At 39.7% G+C, this 22,249-nt stretch overlaps 1 protein-coding gene and 1 pseudogene across 1 annotated transcript; both read left to right on the top strand.

Annotated features, from left to right (window-relative positions):
* Positions 1-1,482: 1,482 nt before the first annotated feature.
* On the top strand, positions 1,483-8,975 carry ltc4s (leukotriene C4 synthase). Its single transcript, XM_066716697.1, has 5 exons — positions 1,483-1,637; positions 2,428-2,527; positions 5,014-5,084; positions 6,051-6,132; positions 6,917-8,975. Exons 1-5 carry the CDS (start codon positions 1,580-1,582, stop codon positions 7,053-7,055), a joined length of 450 nt encoding a protein of 149 aa, XP_066572794.1. The 5' UTR covers positions 1,483-1,579; the 3' UTR covers positions 7,056-8,975.
* Positions 8,976-13,688: 4,713 nt separating this feature from the next.
* LOC136762707 (protein chibby homolog 1 pseudogene) lies at positions 13,689-14,165 on the top strand (annotated as a pseudogene).
* The last annotated feature ends 8,084 nt before the right edge of the window (positions 14,166-22,249 follow it).

Genomic DNA, 22,249 nt, shown 5'->3' on the forward strand with positions numbered 1-22,249 from the left:
TACTGCCACAACAAGGCTTTAAGAAAATGGTTTATACTCCACCACATCCCAATGATTTTGCAGTGGAACATGAGTCCTAGATTTAACTTTTCCCAGTTTAATGTAAAAGGTTCAGATAACAGGGATGAAAACAATTTTGATTATGCTATTATCAGTCTTTCTTGATGTCAATGATTGACTTTGGATAAAGCAGGAATGTCTGCTTCAGAGGGTGCATAAAAACTTCACACTGCTTTGACATAAGTATGCTCCAAATTTAAGGAACTTTTGGGCAAAAGGTCCCTCCTTAAAGGATATCCTTTCCCAAATGGCAGTCTAGCCAAACCATAACAATCTGTAACAATATATCCAAACAGCACAGAATGTTTATTTTGATTTCCCGTGTTTCTATGGAGTGGTGTGATATTAAGTAAATACTGGGGGTTGACTAATGACTGTTTACATGTCTCTATTGTAAAAAAAAAAAAAAGCAAACATTATATTGCAGATTTAATTAACTAGTTATTTTAACCTTAAGTAGCCTTTGTTATAAAACTACCATATTACAATGAGACCTCAAAACAGGTGAAATTGATTTTTTTTTTTAACACAGGCACCCCTGGAGTTATCAGATGTTTCAGTGTTGGCTTTGTCTTCTGTTCGTCACATACATGTCTGTCAAAGCTGGAATATTGCCCCTTTGCATGGTGGCTTTTGTCCACACACACACACAGCATCCTGAAATTTGAACTGTTCGTATGATTTGAATCAGCCCTTTTGTACCCCCCTTTCAGCCCTTTGTTTAAGACTTCTAGTGTTACTTTTTTGTGTTCATTTGTAATCGCTTCAATACACAGGCAACAATCCTAACACACTAGACCTTAAACTGAATTCATACGCCGAGTTTGGACCACTATTTTGTGCCATCACCCTAGAGAGGACACCGCAAGGTACTGTTTTTGATTTATCTCTTCTATATGTATAATACCATGGAGAAAACCATTCCTTCGGCTTCTGGTAGATCCCTGCCGAAGGTTAAGTTGGTTGAATGGACCTTGATGAGATGGGCACAACTGCTTACTTTTTGGAAAATGCAAGAGCAGTAGTGTATTTCAGGAGCTATAAAGCAGAACCAAAACTATCTGTACTGGATTTCAGCTTTTTCTGTTTTCAGAATGTCCTAAATGGCAGACTTTGGGTGTTAGACGGTTTAAAGCAATGCAACATTTTCCTCGTAAAGCTCAAAGGTGTTAAAGATCTGCATATATTAACAAGCATGTAAAAAAAAATGATTGAGCACAGGATGTCGTCTTACTCCTGATCTGTTTGTAGAAGTATGTCAATTACCAATTGACAGAAAATGGTCCCTTAATGTATTTACCTACTTTTAATGTATTATTAATACTTGTTGGCGGGAAGTATAACTATTTACGAAGGTGAATATCCGCGGTGCATTGTTAACGTCTGCCATTGGTATCCGCTCTTGCGGAGGTGTGCTCCCTGCGCCATCTACCGTTTCCCGTGCCGAGCAGCTGCGTGTTAAAGGCGCGGCGCGGAGCTGTGGCCGCAGTTCAGATCTGCCAGCCGCTGCCCGGGTGCCATGCAGGACCAGATGGTGTACGTGGCCGCAGTGACAGTGTTGGGGGTTTTGGAGCAAGGTAGGCAACGGGGCAGTTACTTTTAACACGTGTGTGTGGGGCAATGCAACATGGATAGCTTTTTCTGGATAGTTTTAACATTTCTTGTCATTTCACAATATTGTGAAAGCAAACTGACCGTTTGGACCAAGCAAGTTTTCTCATTTAGGATTGTATTGTCGTTGATATTGTAGAGTGTGTGTGTGTGTGTGGTTTTGTGATTTGTTGTGCATCAGTCTCGTCCAAACCTTAATGAACTTATTTAAAAGTAAGCCTAGAGTGCAGTTTTAAACCTGTGAATCAGTAATACCAATGACCTACCGATCTTGTGACTGAACACAGTCGGGTGGTATTTGATTTGGCCTGTGCTGGGGTGATGGTGGTTTGAAATGAATTGCTCCGTTTGGTGTGCAGTGATGGCACACTGTTCAAAGTGGGCTCATCATTGTAACAATATGGTGTCCGGTTTGCACAGGCTCTTATAAGCTCACAATGAGTTGGACTTGGACCATCAATCCCATCCATCCATCCACGACTGAAACCGCGCTTTCCGAGGGAACGGGTTTGTTGCTAGAAAGTCCGTCCCGGTCCCGTGTTTTCCTGCAATTGTTTGCGGAGGTCTGCAGGTTATCACTGCGGACACGTCCTACTATTTGGAGCCGCACTTTTCAATTCACACACTTGTACGGGAAATGTAGGATGTAGGAACGGATTGAAAACTATCCATCCCTGCGGAGCATAATGCCATTATTTATTTGCGGGTGCAGTTTTGGCTTTGTTGATGCATTGACCCCAGTGTGCGTCTCTGCAGGCTATTTCTCCCTGCAGGTGATCTACGCCAGGAGGAAATACTCGGTGTCCCCGCCGAGCATCACCGGCCCGCCGGAGTTTGAGCGAGTTTTCCGGGCGCAGTAAGTCACTACCCCGCTGCGACTCTAGATCCGGCCTATGCATGTACTTACTTATACATCTGATATCTGTTGAATATACATTTGTGGAGACCATCTGATTATTGGTATCCGTATGAATGCCACCCCAGTTCATACTCTGAATCGCTTTGACTCAAAGCCTACGCGCCCCCAGACACAGTCATAATGGGTTATGAGCGATACAAAAATCAAAAAAAGCCAGCTCCACCTAAAATAAAATAAAAAAAAGCAGTAACCGTAATATTCATGCGTTTGAAAACGTCAGCTTGCTGGAGAGTAGGGTGTTGGCCAGGAAAATGATGATTACTAGTGACTGCATAAAATGTAATGTATGGGGTGCTCTCTGCATCTATATACAGCTCTGGGGAAAAAATTAAGAGACCAATGCGAAATTATCAGTTTCTCTGCTTTTACTATTTATAGGTATGTGTTTCGGTAAAATTAACTTTGTTTTATTCTATAAACTACTGACAACATTTCTCCCAAATTCCAAATACACGTATGAATGAGTGGAATGGCTGCCACACATGTAGAGATGCTGATTTTAAGAAAAAAAAAAAAAAAACAGTGGTCTCAATTATTTCCAGAGCTGTATTTATTAATATACAGTTAGGTTCAAAAATATTTGGACGATGACACAATTGTCATTTTGGCTCTGTATGCCACCACAATGGATTTGAAAGGAAATAATCAAGATTTAAGTGTTCATTTTAATTTAATTAAGGATAGTTACATACAAATTGGGTGAACGGTGTAGGAATTACACCCATTTTTATATGTGGTCCCTCCAATTTTAGGGTCTGAGAAGTATTTGTACAAACTGACATAATCATGAATTAAATTGTGAGTTTCAATACTTGGTTGCAAATCCTTTGCAGTCAATGACTGCCTGAAGTCTGGAACCCATAGACATCAGCAGATGCTGGGTTTCTTCCCTGGTGATGCTCTGCCAGGCCTGCACTGCAGCTGTCTTTAGTTCCTGCTTGTTCTTGGGGCATTGTGCCTTCAGTTTTGCCAAATCAACTATTTGGTATCTTTTTAAAAAGAAAGAACACACTGGTGAGCTCAGGAACACCAAAAGGCCCAAAAGACCACGGAAAACAACTGTGAAGAAAAACCCCTTCACAACAGCTGGTCAGATCAAGATCACCCCCCAGGAGGTAGGCATATCTGTGTCAAAGTCAACAATCAAGAGAAGACTTCACCAGAGTAAATACAGAGGGTTTACCACAAGATGTAAACAGGAAACAGGAAGACCAGATTAGAGTTTGCCAAAAAACATCTAAAGAACCCTGTACGGTTCTGGAACAACATCCTATGGACAGATGAGACAAAGATCAACTTGTCCCAGCATGATGGGAAGAGATGAGTATGGAGAAGGGAAGGAACTGCTCATGATGTGAAGCCTACCACCTCATTTGTGAAGCATGGTGTAGGTAGTGTTATGGCATGGGCATGTATGGCTGACGAGGGAACTGGTTCCCTTGAATTTATTGATGATGTGACTGCTGACAAAAGCAGCAGGATGAATTCTGAAGTGTTTAGGGCTATATTATCTGCTCAGATTCAGCCAAATGCTTCAAAACTCATTGGATGGCACTTCACAGTGCAGATGGACAATGACCTGAAGCATACTGCGAAAGCAACCCAAGACTTTAAGGTGAAGAAGTGGAATGTTCTGCAATGGCCAAATCAGTCACCTGATCTGAATCCAGTTGAGCAGCATTTCACTTGCTGAAGGCAAAACTGAATGCAAAACGCCCCAAGAACAAGCAGGAACTAAAGACAGCTGCAGTGCAGACCTGGCAGAGCATCACCAGGGAAGAAACCCAGCATCTGGTGATGTCTATGGGTTCCAGACTTCAGGCAGTCATTGACTGCAAAGGAGTTGCTACCAAGTATTGAAACTCACAACTTAATTCATGATTGTTAGTTTGTCCAATTATGTTTGAGCCCCTAAAATTGAGGGGACCACATACACTCATTTCTATAATTCCTACACTTTTCACCCAATTTGGTGTAACTACCCACAAATGAAAGATGAAAGTCCATACTTAATGCACATCTTGATTTTGTTTCCTTTCAAATCCATTGTTGTGGCGTACAGAGCCAAAATGATGACAATTGTGTCACTGTCCAAATATTTATGGACCTGACTGTACGTGGACTGATTGAAATAGTGAAGATCTTATGACAATGAGCCGGACACATTGCAAGAAAAATAAAATAAAGATGGACTGAAGAAGCTATAGAATTATCCCAAGATGCGAGCAAGAAGACAACCACATAGAAGATGGGAGGATGAAATCAGCTTTGCTAGCATTAAGTTAAATAGATACAATTACTGCTTGTGTATTAAAAGATAACTGTGAAAGACACATTTATTAAACTTTATAAGGGACAGAATAAATTCTTAAAACTTGAAGCCCTGTGTGTATATTTTGCAAAATACTTTTTTCTCTTTCTAGGGCTAACTGCTCTGAATACTTCCCAATCTTCATCACCATAATGTGGGTGACGGGACTTTACTTTAGCCAAGGTAAAAATTGAACTTGCACATATATATGCACTGGTTGTCAAAATGATCAAGGTGCCTCCTAAATCATTTTTTAATTACTATCAAGAAAAGGACAACTCCTAATGACTTGTATAATGCCAGTGGTTAACTATTTCAGGAAAAAATTGAGATCGTTATGGCTGTTTTATAAAATCAATAGACCCTGAAACTCAAGGCACATTGTGTATATTATGTGCATCCCTACTTTTAGAACGCAGGTGAATCGAGTAAAGCCAACAATTTCTATGCCAACATGCATTTGATGACTTTACAGCAGGATGGAAATTGTTGACTTTCTTGTCTGAGAAGCTCTGATCTCACACAGATTATTTCAAAACTCTGGCAGTCTGTGATTATCAAAACCTCAAAGCAAATATAGTGTTGTTTTCATTCTTAATGCACCTTGATTAAAGATAAAAGGTGTCTGTGAAAATGTTTTAAAAAATAAAATAAAAAAATCAAACCAGAATTCACCAACGTATTGTAACACCAGAACTCAATTTGTCCTGTGTCCCTACAAGGTCAAGGGCAGGTAGATCAACTCAACTGCTGCCAAGTGACTAGTAATTTAGACTAGAGTTTATAACAAGGAAATTGTGCATCCATCCTACCTTACATCAGTGACTGACTAGGGTCATACAGTGGTCAGACCAGGATGACACATGGTGTCGCCATAAATGAGATTTAGATCATGACTGGCACAGAAGCTGACTTTAGCTAATAAGGACGCAGATCAACATTTGTCCAGTCGGAAGCGAAGGCAATGTGACGTATGCATTTAATTGAAAGAGTAATTGAATGTTGATCCTATCACTACATTGATAGCAGTCTATTGGGTTGAAATATGCATTCAATTTCAGAGATTTTAAGGAAGACCTTGTGTTTGAGTCCTCCTTTATTGAAGTCGGGAATCGGAAGTGACCTGTCTGTGTGTGTTTCTTTTCCCAGCTGTTGCCTCCCTGTGTGGACTTCTGTACCTCATTGGCCGATTCCAGTATTTTCAGGGCTACTCTAAGTCTGCTCTGGGAAGGTAGGGACACTCTTGGGGACAATTTACAATGTGGAAAAGATCAAATAAGTAAACCTGATATGTAGATATGAAAAAAGTGAACAGAATATTAGCATAGGTGCAATTGGAACCCATTAATCATAAAGTAGTTGCATTACCTGTATAGCATGAAGAGGACAGCTTAGATTGTTTTATGCAGCGCTATAAGAGATGTCATTTTGGGGGGAAAAATAGTGAAACTATTGCACAATTTGCACATCTTTGCCATGGGAATCTGGGGATCTTTATTTTGAAGGAACAGTTCTATTGTTCCATGTTTTTGTATTTTATATACAATTACAACAAATCTTGAAGTGACGATTTTACAGTGATACTCCATGAAAGATCATAATCAGTGGGGAACTCCCATGGAAAAAGAGGAAAGGGTGATGACATCTCTCGTGCAAATTGTTTTTGCTTCAGTGTGTTCAAGAAGACTAGGAGTATGAACAAAGCTTAAATAATGGAGATGGAGTAGTTAAATGGCAACATGTCCTTGTCATCTGCGTTTCTTTGAAATGCAGCATGTCTGACCTAAGGGTAGTGTTTCTAATTTGCCTGACAGAAATACTTGCCGTTCTCTCTCCTCTTCTGGTTTATTTCCACACTGATAGCTCCACATCTAGATTGCCAAATCCGCTTTCACTCTAGAGCGTTCAACCCGAGATGGTGCAGTGTGAAAACGGCTTTATAGAGTTCAGGGTTTCAGTGTGCTTTCATTTCAGTACCTCCTTTACCTTGATTTCTCTCTTGTTCTTGTTTTTAGACTGGCTCCACTGTATTTCAGCGCTAAAATGCTGTGGATCTTAATCGGCCTTTCTGCCACGGGGATCATCAACTACATGTGTCGGCTCAATCTGGGAGTGGATTTCCTTCAGTATCTTATGGGTTTCCTCCAAGTGTAGGATGCAAGGACAAGCCAAAGGTTGGCGACTTATATTGGCCAGCTCCCAATCTTGCAATACGAATCGGAAAAAAATAAGATAAAGGACTGATAAGTTTTGAACAAGTTGGAATATTTCTCACTTTACTGCAGCTCAAAATTTAGCTCCAGTCCTTTCTAAAAGTATTGCCTTTCCATGATCTTATCTTGCTTTGTATGTAAATTAAGCAATGCAAAATCTCTTATAAAAACAATACTAGCCTATCTGTAGTTAATTGTAAACTTGACACAACTCAACTCTCTACCCTCCTACGCACACCCCCTCCCCAAAATAAATAGTAAGCTATGAATGGTCTTGCATTTAGGTTGTTTTTATGAAAATATCTGCACAAGTTTAGACCTCATAGCCTGCTTCACACACAGGAAATTATAGCTGTATATGGTAGCTGTATATGCTGCACAAAATTACAGTTTTTCTATGAATTGTTTAATAGCTGTTACATTGGAAGGTCTTTGGGGGAAGGAACCTTGAAGTGTTACTTCTGGCTGATTTCATCCTTATCTCTGAAATGTAAGCGCATTTTCTGAGAACGGTCTGTGTGTATGTAAAGATCTGTATCTTTTTGTTTTTCTGTTTTTTGTATCTATCGCATTATGTTTTCTCGTCGCCACGTAGGATTAATATAAATACACTAGTTTTCACACATGATATCCGATTTCCCTTTTACAAGTGCAAATGACTACTTGTAAGCAAACAACGGGTCAAATGCATTTGCAAAGTTCTCCTAAACACGTTTAAGATTGTGTTCAGCCCTTTTCATCAAAGTGAGGCCTTCTAGTCAAAGCTCCACCTATTCAATCCCTCTGTTCCCGATCCTCTGTGAAGGTGACCGCTCTGGACCGCTCGCTCGAGAAGGTCATGAATGGGTGAATCTGGTTGGAGTGGAAGGGATGGTGATTGTTGGAAGAGTGACAAGGTGTCATCTTGAACACAATCTTGAAGTTATTTCCAGAGCTCTCTGAATGCAAGTTGTCTTTTAAGATGTAGCCCAAGAAAACATACTAGTGGTTCAGAGAACTGCTTTCTTTGGTTAGCCTAGGTCTAATATCTTCAACATGATGTAATGGGTCTTTCCTGTGAAAAGTTTTTGTCTAAACCAAAATAAGAAATTTCCTTTGTGTGTGTGTTTCTGGTGTATATAAAGGTTTCACTCCCCTAGTTGCTCAAGAGTGTATAACTTCCCCGCTTTCAGGGACTCATCCTGGGGCGGAGCGGGTTTGTCCCTTGTTTGGGTGGCATTGGAGCTTGTAGTGTGCCTGAAAATGGGAATTTGAATGTAGTTGGAAGGCATATGCAACAAATTCCAATGAAAACAGTACTGATATTTTCTTTTCTTGAATTACCAAATTGAAATATTGAGAAATGCAGATGGAATTTTAGCTACTTAGCATGTGTGATTGGAAATATCAACCTAATGCAACTTTAAGAAAAAGCTTAGACTGATGTGCTGTCTTAGGCCTGGGTCAACATGAAAACTGCTACCCACCTGCAAAACCATAAATAACAATACTTGCTGGCTTTTTTTTTTTTTTTTAACAAAATACAGTATTGTAGTTGTATGCAGACCCTACTTTAAGTACTGTGTTCTTAATTTGTCATTGGCAGGTGGGTCTTAATTTGATTGTTTGGTTTGAGGTTCAGGACCTATTAGTCCACTAACTTCGCTAATGTATGTAGTTCTAATGGATTTCATTCGTGTTTGATATGAATGCGTTTAATGTCATTGGATGATGGAGTTAAATTGTTTTTGCAGAAGCTTTAGTTGACTGATGGAATTAGTTTTAGTACCTGCAGTTTCAATATCTTCTACACTGAAATCCATGTAAATGTGTTTTCATGTTTTCTGAACTGTGTTTTGCTTAATTAAATTGTTCTAAAATATTTGAATGTGTTTGGGTGAATTTATTCATGCATTATTAAATCAGTTTTTCAGTTTAAGAACCGGAAAAGCACCGATTCTGCAACAGCATTGTCAGATCTATAATTTTACCATTTTCAAGTGTATCCTGAAAGTGCAATTCTTTCAAAGCTACATTCAAAATGAAAATACAGCACATGAACTGGAAATCTCTAGTTAACAGAATGCAATGTGTAAAACTATAATGCAATCAAAGGAATTGAGAAATAATACTACAGGGAATCCCTTTCCTCAATATAGATCAGGGGTTTTCAAACCGGTACCCCCTGCCCTGCTGGTTTTTGTTCCAGCCTAGGTCTTCATTACTTAATTGAATGCTATATTGGGTCAAGTAAGGAGTCAATTAAGCAATTAAGAACAAATAGTTGGAACAAAAACCAGCAGAGCAGGGGGTACTCCAGGACCGGTTTGAAAATCATTGTGACCTGTCTTGGGGACTAGTCCTAGACCGAAGATCTACAAAAAGAAAAATGCAGCTCCTTGTTCACTATAGAAGCACATAAGCACTACAGAGAGGGGAGGGGGCATTTGCTTTAAAAAATGAGATAAAATGTATATCATTTCCCAATAATGATTGCGTTAATACAAGCGAATCATTGATCCTCATTTCTGATATGCCCAGCAGATGCAACTTTTTATATAACTATATATATATACACTCACCTAAAGGATTATTAGGAACACCTGTTCAATTTCTCATTAATGCAATTATCTAACCAACCAATCACATGACAGTTGCTTCAATGCATTTAGGGGTGTGGTCCTGGTCAAGACAATCTCCTGAACTCCAAACTGAATGTCTGAATGGGAAAGAAAGGTGATTTAAGCAATTTTGAGCGTGGCATGGTTGTTGGTGCCAGACGGGCCGGTCTGAGTATTTCACAATCTGCTCAGTTACTGGGATTTTCACGCACAACCATTTCTAGGGTTTACAAAGAATGGTGTGAAAAGGGAAAAACATCCAGTATGCGGCAGTCCTGTGGGCGAAAATGCCTTGTTGATGCTAGAGGTCAGAGGAGAATGGGCCGACTGATTCAAGCTGATAGAAGAGCAACTTTGACTGAAATAACCACTCGTTACAACCGAGCTATGCAGCAAAGCATTTGTGAAGCCACAACACGTACAACGTTGAGGCGGATGGGCTACAACAGCAGAAGACCCCACCGGGTACCACTCATCTCCACTACAAATAGGAAAAAGAGGCTACAATTTGCACAAGCTCACCAAAATTGGACAGTTGAAGACTGGAAAAATGTTGCCTGGTCTGATGAGTCTCGATTTCTGTTGAGACATTCAGATGGTAGAGTCAGAATTTGGCGTAAACAGAATGAGAACATGGATCCATCATGCCTTGTTACCACTGTGCAGGCTGGTGGTGGTGGTGTAATGGTGTGGGGGATGTTTTCTTGGCACACTTTAGGCCCCTTAGTGCCAATTGGGCATCGTTTAAATGCCACGGCCTACCTGAGCATTGTTTCTGACCATGTCCATCCCTTTATGACCACCATGTACCCATCGTCTGACGGCTACTTCCAGCAGGATAATGCACCATGTCACAAAGGTCGAATCATTTCAAATTGGTTTCTTGAACATGACAATGAGTTCACTGTACTAAACTGGCCCCCACAGTCACCAGATCTCAACCCAATAGAGCATCTTTGGGATGTGGTGGAATGGGAGCTTTGTGCCCTGGATGTGCATCCCACAAATCTCCATCAACTGCAAGATGCTATCCTATCAATATGGGCCAACATTTCTAAAGAATGCTTTCAGCACCTTGTTGAATCAATGCCACGTAGAATTAAGACAGTTCTGAAGGCAAAAGGGGGTCAAACACAGTATTAGTATGGTGTTCCTAATAATCCTTTAGGTGAGTGTATATATATATATATATATACTCAGCAAAAAAAAAAGTCCCTTTTTCGGGACACTGTATTTTAAACATAATTTTGTAAAAATCCAAATAACTTTACAGATCTTTATTGTAAAGGGTTTAAACCAGTGGTCTCAAACTTAATTCCTGGAGGGCCGTGTGTATGCTGGTTTTCGTTTCAACCGAATCCTCAATTACTTTATTTGTCCAATTCATTTTTCAATTTGACATTTAAAAAATATATTGTGAGGTATTTTACAGTTGATGATCTAAAAGAGTATTTGATTCAAGGTACAGTTGTTATAAAATATCCATGGGCCTGGATAGGTGTTTAAATGAATCTAGCTAATTAAACAATTAGACCAGTTAAGTCATTCAAGAGGCTGTTGGAACGAAAACCAGCATACACACGATCCTCCAGGGATTGAGTTTGAGACCACTGCTTTAAACAATGTTTTCCAAGCTTGTTCAATGAACCATAAACAATTAATTAACATGCACCTGTGTAACGGTTGTTAAGACACTAACAGCTTACAGACGGTAGGCAATTAATGTCACAGGTATAAAAACTTAGGACACTGAAGAGACCTTTCTACTGACTCTGAAAAACACCAAAAGAAAGATGCCCAGGGTCCCTGCTCATCTATGTGAACGTGCTTCAGGCATGCTGCAAGGAGGCATGAGGACTGCAGATGTGGCCAGGGCAATAAATTGCAATGTCCGTACTGTGAGACGCCTAAGACAGCGCTACAGGGAGATGGGGAGGACAGCTGATCGTCCTCGCAGTGGCAGACCACGTGTAACAACACCTGCACAGGATCGGTTCATCTGAATATCACACCTGCAGGACAGGTACAGGATGGCAACAATAACTGCCCGAGTTACACCAGGAACGCACAATCCCTCAATCAGTGCTCAGACTGTCCGCAATAGGCCGAGAGAGGCTGGACTGAGGGCTTGTAGGCCTGTTGTAAGGCAGGTCCTTACCAGACATCACCGGCAACAACGTCGCCTATGGTCACAAACCCACCTTCGCTGGACATGATTTCTTGCAAGACAGGAATGTCAGTGTTCTGCCATGGCCAGCGAAGAGCCCGGATCTCAATCCCATTGAGCGCGTCTGGGACCTGCTGGATCGGAGGGTGAGGGCTAGGGCCGTTCCCCCAGAAATGTCCAGGAACTTGCAGGTACCTTGGTGGAAGAGTGGGGTAACATCTCACAGCAAGAACTGGCAAATCTGGTGCAGTCCATGAGGAGGAGATGCACTGCAGGACTTAATGCAGCTGGTGGCCACACCAGATACTGACTGTTACTTTTAATTTTGACATATATATATATATATATAAGTGTGTGTTTTATGTGGATGATCTCTGCACAATATGTATAACTTGGTTTTACCTCTTTATTTGTAAAAAGGGCAACAAAAACTACAATTGCTGTATTAGCTGGTTAATAGCTAATAAAAAAATGTACATGTAAATAGCATTTAGCAAATAGCAATCCCTCCCGGGTAGTTTTCCAATCTTTTCTCCATGAAACTCTTTCCCAGCTTTTTGTGGGGGGTGGTGTCATGCTTGAAAATTCTAGATTCTCATTCCAATTCCAAAAATAGCAATAAAAAGACTGAACCCTTATCGCAAGAATATTTCTTGAGTTCCTCCCTCCTGTGTCTGTTCTTGGACCGGAGTGTGTTGTACAGACTCGTACTACCCACTGAGTGGTGCTAATGTACAGCACAACAATAATCCTGTGCCCTGTTTCGTGCCTCATTGATTGCAAAATACATTTTGGAAAATCCTATCATTTGAAGTGATCAAGTAATAAGTTGTAGATTAAAAAAAAACAAAAAAAAAACGATATGCTTTTTTTTTTTTTAAGCTCCATTTCTATCTCTGATTTTTCTCTAGCTTTGTGTCTTTCTATCTCAAAAACAACAAATGTGTTTAAAAATTATTCAACTAAAGGCAAAAGTGATAGCTAGCAACAGCCTTTCACTGTATCTTGGAGACTGCAAATTTTCTATATTAAACTTTCACTGCACCTTGGCTATCGGGATGAATGTACATTTCATGGGGGGTTGTATCATCTTGTACCCGACAGTAAAACAATACACCTGGAAACGCATCCGATTAGTGAAAGAAAGTCCTGGGCAAGGTCTGATGAAATAAGCCACAACTGGAAACGCAATTAATGTTAATTATGCTTGTGGTGTGGCAATAAAACCCTAAGATGACAAGTTGGCTGAGTTCAGGATGTTGCTCGAGTTATTGAAATGATGCAACTTGTGTTTTGTTTCCATAGCAACCCTGCCAATATATTCCAAAGATCGCAGACTAGTTCTTGTTTTCCTTTCTCACTTACATTTCCGTTTGTCTTCTTTCCTAATTCAAGTCTGTTTGCCTAAAACAAACAAACAAAAAAAATCTGTCCTGTCAGTCAGCTAAATTGAGATGTGCACTCGGAAGAGCATTTTATAATTTTTTAAATGATTATATCTACTGTAGCTATTTAGATCGGGAGGAAATATAATTCACTCAGAACCTGGGAGGTGGTTAATTTCTGTCAAGCTAACAAATGTACGTGGAACACTTAAATATTGTGTAGTCATTTATTTTGTCAATTTCTATAGACGTCAGATGGGATTTAGAGTGCATTTGAGGAGGGGGACATAATCGCATTGATTGTGGTGACATTAAGGCCGAAGACTTATTTAAAGTTGAATCATTCTGACTGTAATCCATCTAAAATCCTACATATTGTCATTGGCTACAGTTTGTCTCTTCAGGAAAGGATCTGGACGATAATGCCCCGTCTCAGAGAAGTGTTTGAAGATTTTGCTGGATTGCTAGACTTTTCTCCACTCAGCCCTAAAATACCAAATCCAGCCGGTATACTGAACTCTGGAAACCAGACATTCAACCCCAGAAAGGCCCCTGTGAGACGGCACGCCCATGTCTCCTCACTCGGCACACTCGACGACCACTCACGGTCAGCAGAGCTGGGCTTGGACCCTGGGCCCCCATCGCTCACACTCGGTGGACAGAAGTTCTCCTTCGTCAATGGCAAATGGGAGACCACAGAATCGACGAAGAGGTGTCAAGTCCTGAAACATAAAAACCAGGCCTTGAAAGAAAAGAACAACTACCTGAGGCTGTGCAACGAGATTCTGCTAGACATGCTGAGCGAGGCAATGGCCATGCATCACATCCTGGAGCGCGACATGGGCTCTGATCGCAGGAGGACCCGAGGACGTCACTGCGGAGAGGCACCCGTCCAATAAACCCCAATCTTCAGTCTAGATATTTGTGTGTTTGTGTTTGTGATCAGAGCTGCTCTTTGGCATAGTGGATTTAGGAGACCTGCATTGGTGCTCTTTGAAATCCTCAGAAAGTTTGCTTTTTTTTTTTTTTCCTTTCTCCATCATATTTGTTTTTTCAGTGCTGTGCACATGGTTTTGGCAGGAGAAATTCCTGAGTGGGAGCACTGTGGAGTCTGCCTCTATTGGGACACTATGTAAACAGGATTTCAGACCGCTGTAAGCATTTCAATTGTTTTAAAATGCCTCTGTTTGTTTGAATTATACTGGTGGCTGCGCTGAATAATTCCTGTGTTATTGATTTATATATATATATATATATATATATATATATATATATACACACACACATAGGTTTTTAGATATTAAGAGAAAATACAAAGACTTCTATTAAATAATCCTTAAAATTATCCTTCAGCGCGTGGGCCTGATGAAGCAAAACAAACCGAAACCAGGGGGGGGATAGGCAGACCTCTGAACATTGTGAACCCTTTTTTTAACTCTAAAAGGAGAAAACACTTCTTTAAAAGGGCAGGGTGCTTCTCTCAGAGGATAACTTACAGATTAGACAACCATCCATAACAATTAAATTCTCATGCAGGTCCACAAGCCTTTCTGGACCGGCATACCTATATTTTTTATATATGTTAAGATTAACATGTACTTCTTTCACAATCAGAAAACAGCCTAGAAATACAGACAGTCTAGAGAAAGGAAACTCTGTCAGCACCCCCACCCCCCCGCTAGCGTGAACAAAACACCGTCAGTACCCCCCACCCCCGCTTTGATGACATAAGGATGGTCCACCGAAATTGTCCCTGTGTCAAAACTTTGCAACCCTGTTGAAAACGTTCTGGACACGCCACTGGTCTAGAGACCCGGTGCATCCCGTTCACAGAAGCTCTGAATGAGTTGTTTTTGATTTTAATTCACCCCATTGTCTTGGTATACTTGTGCAATGGGACAGATTAGCACAGCTGTAAATGTATAGCACTCTTTCAATCGAAAATGCTGGATTGATTTGTCTAAGGAAGCTTAAACAATGAGAGGCTGTACTCCATTTTAGAGCCAAAATGCAAGACTTGGTATCTTTAAAGCAAAAGAAGGAGCTGAGAATGATTGTTGCTTTTATATGTGCCTTTTACTGTACATTATCAACCCAGATATCTCAGACTACTGAGAAAATGGCAGAACCGTCATGACATTTACAGTACGCCTTTAGTTTCTGGCAAAAGCGTAAGCGGATTTTGCTGTACTTCCGGACGGCTTCAGGTGCAGAGGAAGCCACGTTTCACGGGGTTAATTAACGTTTCCTGCGATTGTGGGCTATTAACGCACTTCTCTTTGGGATAGACCAGCTTTCCTATCTCCTCTTGCCAGACTGAGGCCAGGAAAGCTGTGCAGGGGAGCAGGAGTCGGCTGCTATAGTGAGTTGAACAAAGAAAATACACACACACAGTATTGGCTTTTTGTTTGTCATTCAAATGCAAAATGTTGAGAAACTCCACTATCATGGCACAATCTGCAGTTTAAGTTCACACAGTGTAGATTCTTAAGACAGCTAGTGTACAAGTGTGTGTGGATATAATGCTTTGTGACTTCTGAATAAAGTTAGAAATGTATGTACTGAAGGTCCGATATTTCCTTTTACATGTGGATGGGTATATACTGTATCAACAGAACAGGCAGAATAGATCAACTTTGGTTATTTGCTCCCCTGAGTCACAATTTATGTATGGTTCATAGTCTGTATACTTAAGTACAGAGGGCTGGACCTAACAATGCTTAAAATGTATGCTACTGAGCATTCAAACAGCTTTTTTTTTCCCAAGAGATGCTGACTGGATTAAATTCAAATCTGATTGTATCCTTCTGGTGATATTTGAGCTCAAACTACATCAGGGATGAAACAAAAAATAAGTTTTGCTTTAGTTATAAGAAAATATCTATTATTTTATTGCCTTCAACACCTTGTAAGTAGTCTTATTAAATGGGATTAAGCATGACAGTTGTAAGTAGGCTTTGCAACTAGATGTTTGCAACCACAAAGCAATGATCTTTACAGTTTTGTTAAAGTTCTTAAATATGCCTTAATCATATGTACAAATTAACTTAATTTATTTTTTCTAAAACGATACATTTCAGTCATACATGGTCCCAAATAAAAAAGTAGCCGTATTAAGTTACCTTTTTTTTGGGATATTAATTCCTCTGAGGAAAGAAAACGGTCATAGATCCCATATATGGTGACCACAGAAGCGGGCAGAGAGGGAATTCCTAGCATAATAGCATGATTCAAAAAGTTAGCCTAATTAAATCAGTCTGTTGAATGTATCGTAATTATATTGAATTTTCCCAGAACAGAGGCAATACATCCATGACATTCATGTGAGGATAAAGGGGTTGTTTTGTTGGCTGAAATTTGTTTACTGACGGTATTCTGAGACAATATCAATATTGTTAAGAAGGGATATGTTATTTAGGTCAGAAATTCAGAAGTCTTTTTGACTTTGGAGAGCACACATTTTCCACTTGAAATAGAAAGGCTGGGGCGATGGCCAACTGTAACATTTAGTGGCTATTTATCCATTTATTTTTATTCAAGCCTGCTCCTCCTTAAGGTAAAATATGAGAGCGGTTTGCGTTTTTCTGGGAAATGTTGTGGGCTTGAAACCTCTTACAATCCAAAACAGGGCGCAATTGTAACTGATTGGTCATTTGCAGTAGTTGTCTTCAAGAATGTTTGATGTTACTTTAGCATACCAAAGAGGGGAAAATAAGAAAGGATGAACTAAACGTACATCACAGCTCTTTGGTTTTAACAGTATAATCAACAGCCTCAGTCATCTACATACTTCTCCATTGTGAGAAAAATTAGCTGCCTTTTGGAAGGTATATTGAAGGAATAGGATGGATTGTATTCTCCTCGTGAATTTAGATCATCTTTCAATCTCTGAATCAGACTTTAAAGTAAAAGCACACATATCTGAAATATTACCTGTAGTATTGTGATCCTGGAATATAGTATTTAAAAAAAAAAAAACATTTTCATCTGAGAAAACAATTTGGAGAAGATTTAACACTTTCTGGAAGTGTGATGGTATCATATACCCTGTTAGTACATCATATTTTGTAGTAATGGGATGTGTGTTGGGCATTTAATGTAAATTTCATATACAATTTGCCTTTAAGTTATTATAAAAGCTTCAATAATTAGATCACTTAGCACAATAACCTGAACTAACCCTCATTGGCATGGATAAAACTTTCCCACAGAACAGCTTCAAGGTGATTGAAAATAATAATTACACAAATAATTAATATGTGTTATAGTATTCCTGCCTTTGTTTTAAAGTGTAATAAATGTAGTCTTTTTTTTCTCCCTCTTCATTCAGTTGACTTTGATTTTCAGCACCATCCTGAGACAGGAAGTATGTTTCTGGCACAAAGCCTTCTGGGATTTTGCTTCTTCCTGTGACAGGAAGCTTTTGTAAGGATGGTAGGGAGGAGAGCAATGGGGTGGTAAATCAACAAATTTTGAAGCTCCCAACAAATAATAAGGAAATGTACGACTAGGCCCAGAAGAGTTCAGACAATTGGTCCCAATCAGCTACATTGACAGAAAATATGGAAAAGAATCAGCACTAATGTTAAGATTTCCTTGTGTTTATATTTAATCATATTCTTAATATACTATTGATCTGTGTAAATATCCCATCTTTTACATTGATGACAAGCCTCTACACTGGATTTGTAGATTACAAGATTGATCTTGGTTAAAACAAGGCCCCTTTCTCACCTGAGATTAACAAACCTCAGTATTAACATACTTGTTTTAAAACATGTGGCCCTAGGTGGCTTCTTGACACCCACAGTAGCCAAGAAGGGTATCCAGTAGTTGCTCACTTGCTTTGTTAAATGGATGGTCTGGACAAAAGCACACGATCCTTGGAGCTGCATTTGTAAATCGTTAGGAGCAGGCAGGGTGCCAGCGAATCTCTCGTTGCTCTGTCTGTTCAAAAGGAAAGGGAGGCGGAGGCGTGACTGCGACCCTGACTTTGGGAAGCTGCGCTTTTCTTTTAACCTTCGCCAGGCTGGGTTTTATATGAAACTCAGCCGACTTGTCCTTGACTACAGCTGCAGATATCACTATGTCCTCTGAAATATTTTCAATTTAAAGCCTGACTGACTTGAGTGAAGGCTGGAAATGTTCATAATGAGCTCTGTGTTACAGATTTGATAATTTGAGTACATGCTACACAGAGGAGTAGTGCTTGCTGGATGAAGGTCTCCCCACTTAATAAGATCTACCGTGTCTCTTTCTCAGGACACCAGCAAAGAAGCTGATCTCATCTTTCCATCTTCCGTTCGGTCTTCTTCTTGGTCATTTTAATTTAATTGGTTCCATTCAAAATTTGAGTCCATGTTTGACCCATTCTTCGTGCAGCGTGTCCGGCCCATTGCCATTGTAACTTCTTTACTCTTTCAAAGATGGTACATACTTCTGGTTGTTTTTCTACCTCACTGTTATTCCAATGATACATCTTTCCCTGCTTCTTTGCGTTAACATTTGTCAAGCGTTTTATCTTTGCTTTGTGCTATAGTCAAAGACTGAAACAAGTAATGGAATTTAATTATAAAAAATGCCCCAAAAAAACTATATTTACATTTTCCGCCCACCATCATGGTTTGGATGTGGCGTATTTCCACAGTAAATGCTATAATTACCCAACAAAAGAATCAGTTTGACCCATTACATTGTCTTTAAATAAACAACAAACCCACTGCTCAATGTCATAATGAATGTGGATATTGTTCCACTGAAGAAGAACAGTATGTAATTCGTTTTTTTGTTCGTTTTGTGTGCTACTGCTGTTGCACATTTCCGATCTCTACCTCATCAGAGCAGTGAATAATGGATGATTGTCAGTAAAGCAGAGCGGGCAGGTGAACGCAAGCAGTACCGCGGTGATAAGAGGGAAGTGGGAATTTCTCCACCTTCACATGCTGGAGGGGTTTTGTCGCGTCAGCACTTCCTGAACACATTACCATACAAAGCATGCAGAAAGCTTTCAGTTAGCTACTGGTGCCAAGTGTGTTACACAGCTGGAGGAAATCGGTTTTATTCCCACATCAGCTCCTTACAGGGCCGGTGTGGCCGCACACTTCCTCAACTCCTTAGCAGCCCAGCCTAGAGCCAGGCGAAGAGACAAAGGAGTGGCCTAATTTCCTTTCCTTAAACACCCTGCCCGGGCAGACCCTCTTTCCATTCAATCACATCCAGATGAACTCTTTTACCATTGAAAGAAAAAATGCTTTTCTCATTTTTGTCAACTGGTATCCTTGACCCACTTTTCATAACGTTCTGCTCACAACTTGACAGAAATGGAAAGTTTGAAAGCTGTGCCTTTACATATTTTAAACCGTGGCTTACAAATCATGGCAAAATGGGTACATCAGTGAAAGTAGAGACTGAGGTTGTATGGCAGTCCCTGGACATTACTCTTTGAAATTTAAATGTCTACTGTATTTTTCTTCTCAGAACGTATATTAAGTAAAAAGTAAATTCATGGGTATGCGAAATGTAAAATAAATTAAAACATTCCATCCTAAATTACTCCTTGACCTGAATAAAAACATATTTTAGTAGTCTCACTAATTCTTTTTTATATATATATATATATATATATATATATATATATATATATATATAACTATGAGGGCAAATTGACAGTAGATTGTTAAAATATGAACAAACACCACATAAGACAGAGACTGGGCTAAGACCCTTTCTATTCAAATATTTTCTAATGGGATTAAAGGGGGTTAGGCTAGGACAGGAGAAAATGCTTAATATGACACGTAGAGTCAGGTCAAAAAAACAACTCAAAAGACAGACGATAGTATCTTAAAGGAAGCTGGGTGCAGAACTCAGCCTCTTAAGTTGTTTATATGCATCTTTATATACCATATATCTGAAAACAATCAGCCGAACAAAAATAGCTCGATCCTGTTGTCAATCCGGTCGGTTGTTTTGCGGAGAGTGCGAGGGGAAAAATTTCCTGTTTTTCTGCTCTTGTGTGTCACATCGTATTGTTTCGCTGCACAATGATGTTTAGTTACATCCACCCGGTGGACAGAGAGGATTGGAGGGGGCAGACAAAGTAATTCACACTCTGCAAGCAGACTCGAGTCTTGAGCTAGCTAGCCCAGTCCCACTCGGTCTGTAGGATGGGGAACGAGGAGTCTGAAGAGATATAAAGCAATGTTGAAACTGTGTTTGAAGCCAGCAGCAACCTCCCCTACATGCCGATTATGAACACAATAATAGATCCCCTTACGATTGCCCATGAGATATAGCCTTTCTGCTCAGCTGTATGCTTTAATCTGTACATCGCTACCCTATCTATGGGGACAAAAGCACAGAAAGCACATTGTGTTGCACATTTTGTGGCTGTGCTCTCTACTTACGGCTCTTACATCTTTCTCCTGGGATCAAGTCTGTCATTGGGCACATTTAAATAAACATAGTGCTGAAATTACCAGTTTGGTAACATGGGAAAACCGCAAATCACTTTAGTCCTCATTTAGACTGGCCTCTCAGCTCACTGGGAATGGACAGTTCAGGACAGGGTGATTGGAGGTAGCTGTCAGGGGAACATTAAATTGGTAGATGCCTCAGTTGTGTTTTCAGATTCAGGTTCCATACCCATTCAATGATACATTGAATGGGTATGGCTGGCTGCATTGGTGTTTATTTTAATTGGGCAATGTATTTGTGATTTTCTGTTTGAAAGGTGTATGTATGTATGTATATGTATGCTTGTATGTATTTATTTTTGCTGGCTTATTAAATAGAAGCAATTAAAACATTTTGTGCCTTTAAATCTTTTTATAATTTGGTTATGACACATGGTTAAGTCTGCTGAAGAGAATGACATAAAAACAGGACACTCTCACTTTTACTGTAAACAAAACGGACATTTTGTTTTTTTATTGTAGTGACACTATACAGCATACAGTTACTGTTTGTGCTGAGAAAACCACATAATGTCTGAGAACTTTTTTCCAGAAGAGAAACAGGACTATAATTTCCCCCGTTTCAAAACTCTGAATGTCAGGTTGTTTTGTTTATTTGTTTATAGGTTATCATGAAGCATTTTGAAATACATACTGTGGAAAAACATGAAAGGATCTTTTCTGAAATTCATGGGCCAAACCCTTAAGATATCTTTTTGTACCAATTGAGTTATGATTTTTCATGCTGCTTTTGAAAAGCTTGTTTGATGAAAAACACATTTCAAAGAACATTTTTAATGGAATTATCGGAAGATATAAGCAGTGAACCGCAGGGCTCGGAGACCTCTTCACTATTATGAATAATTAGTAACTTTCAGCTACTTGGCAAGAGCCATGAATCACAACAGTAAGACGTTCTTTGTGAGGGTGGTAAGAGACAGTTCACAGATTAGGCAGCCTGCTTGGTTGTTTGGTTGTCAAAGGTGCTTTTACAGTTACTTACTGATTGAAATTGAATCCTAAACGATTATTTAGTTTTACGTTTACTTGAACATCCGTGTTTCTCTTTGGTTATCACTGTTATTTTGGTGTCTTGGCTGCTGGCCTCACAGAGGGAGGACTCCTTTGGGATTTTTCAGCCTGTTATCCAAACTCGAGCTGTGACTGAGTTTGTAGTTTCTGGCAGATGGATGTCTTATCTTTACTCAGTGTTTGTCTATCACTCTCAAGCGGGCCTTGGGAAAAAATACTCTTATCTTAAGAATCTTCCAGTAGTTATCAAGCTATCCTTTATTCTCTCTTTGGGAATTGGTTTTATTAGCCTCCACGCTAGTGGGTTTGTTTATGTTAATGGCTTCATGAGGAAAGCATCTTATACCCAGGAAGATAAATAATGTAGGAAATCCAATCCTCCCCCAGTTTTCTTCCTTGCTTAATGTTGCTAATTCAGCTGGTTAAAACATTAGTGTTATTTACACTTTTAATTAATAATGGTTTGGTGTCCAACTGTTTAGTTATAAATATGAACG

The sequence above is a fragment of the Amia ocellicauda genome, chromosome 11 (assembly GCF_036373705.1).
Source record: "Amia ocellicauda isolate fAmiCal2 chromosome 11, fAmiCal2.hap1, whole genome shotgun sequence".
Taxonomy (NCBI): domain Eukaryota; kingdom Metazoa; phylum Chordata; class Actinopteri; order Amiiformes; family Amiidae; genus Amia; species Amia ocellicauda.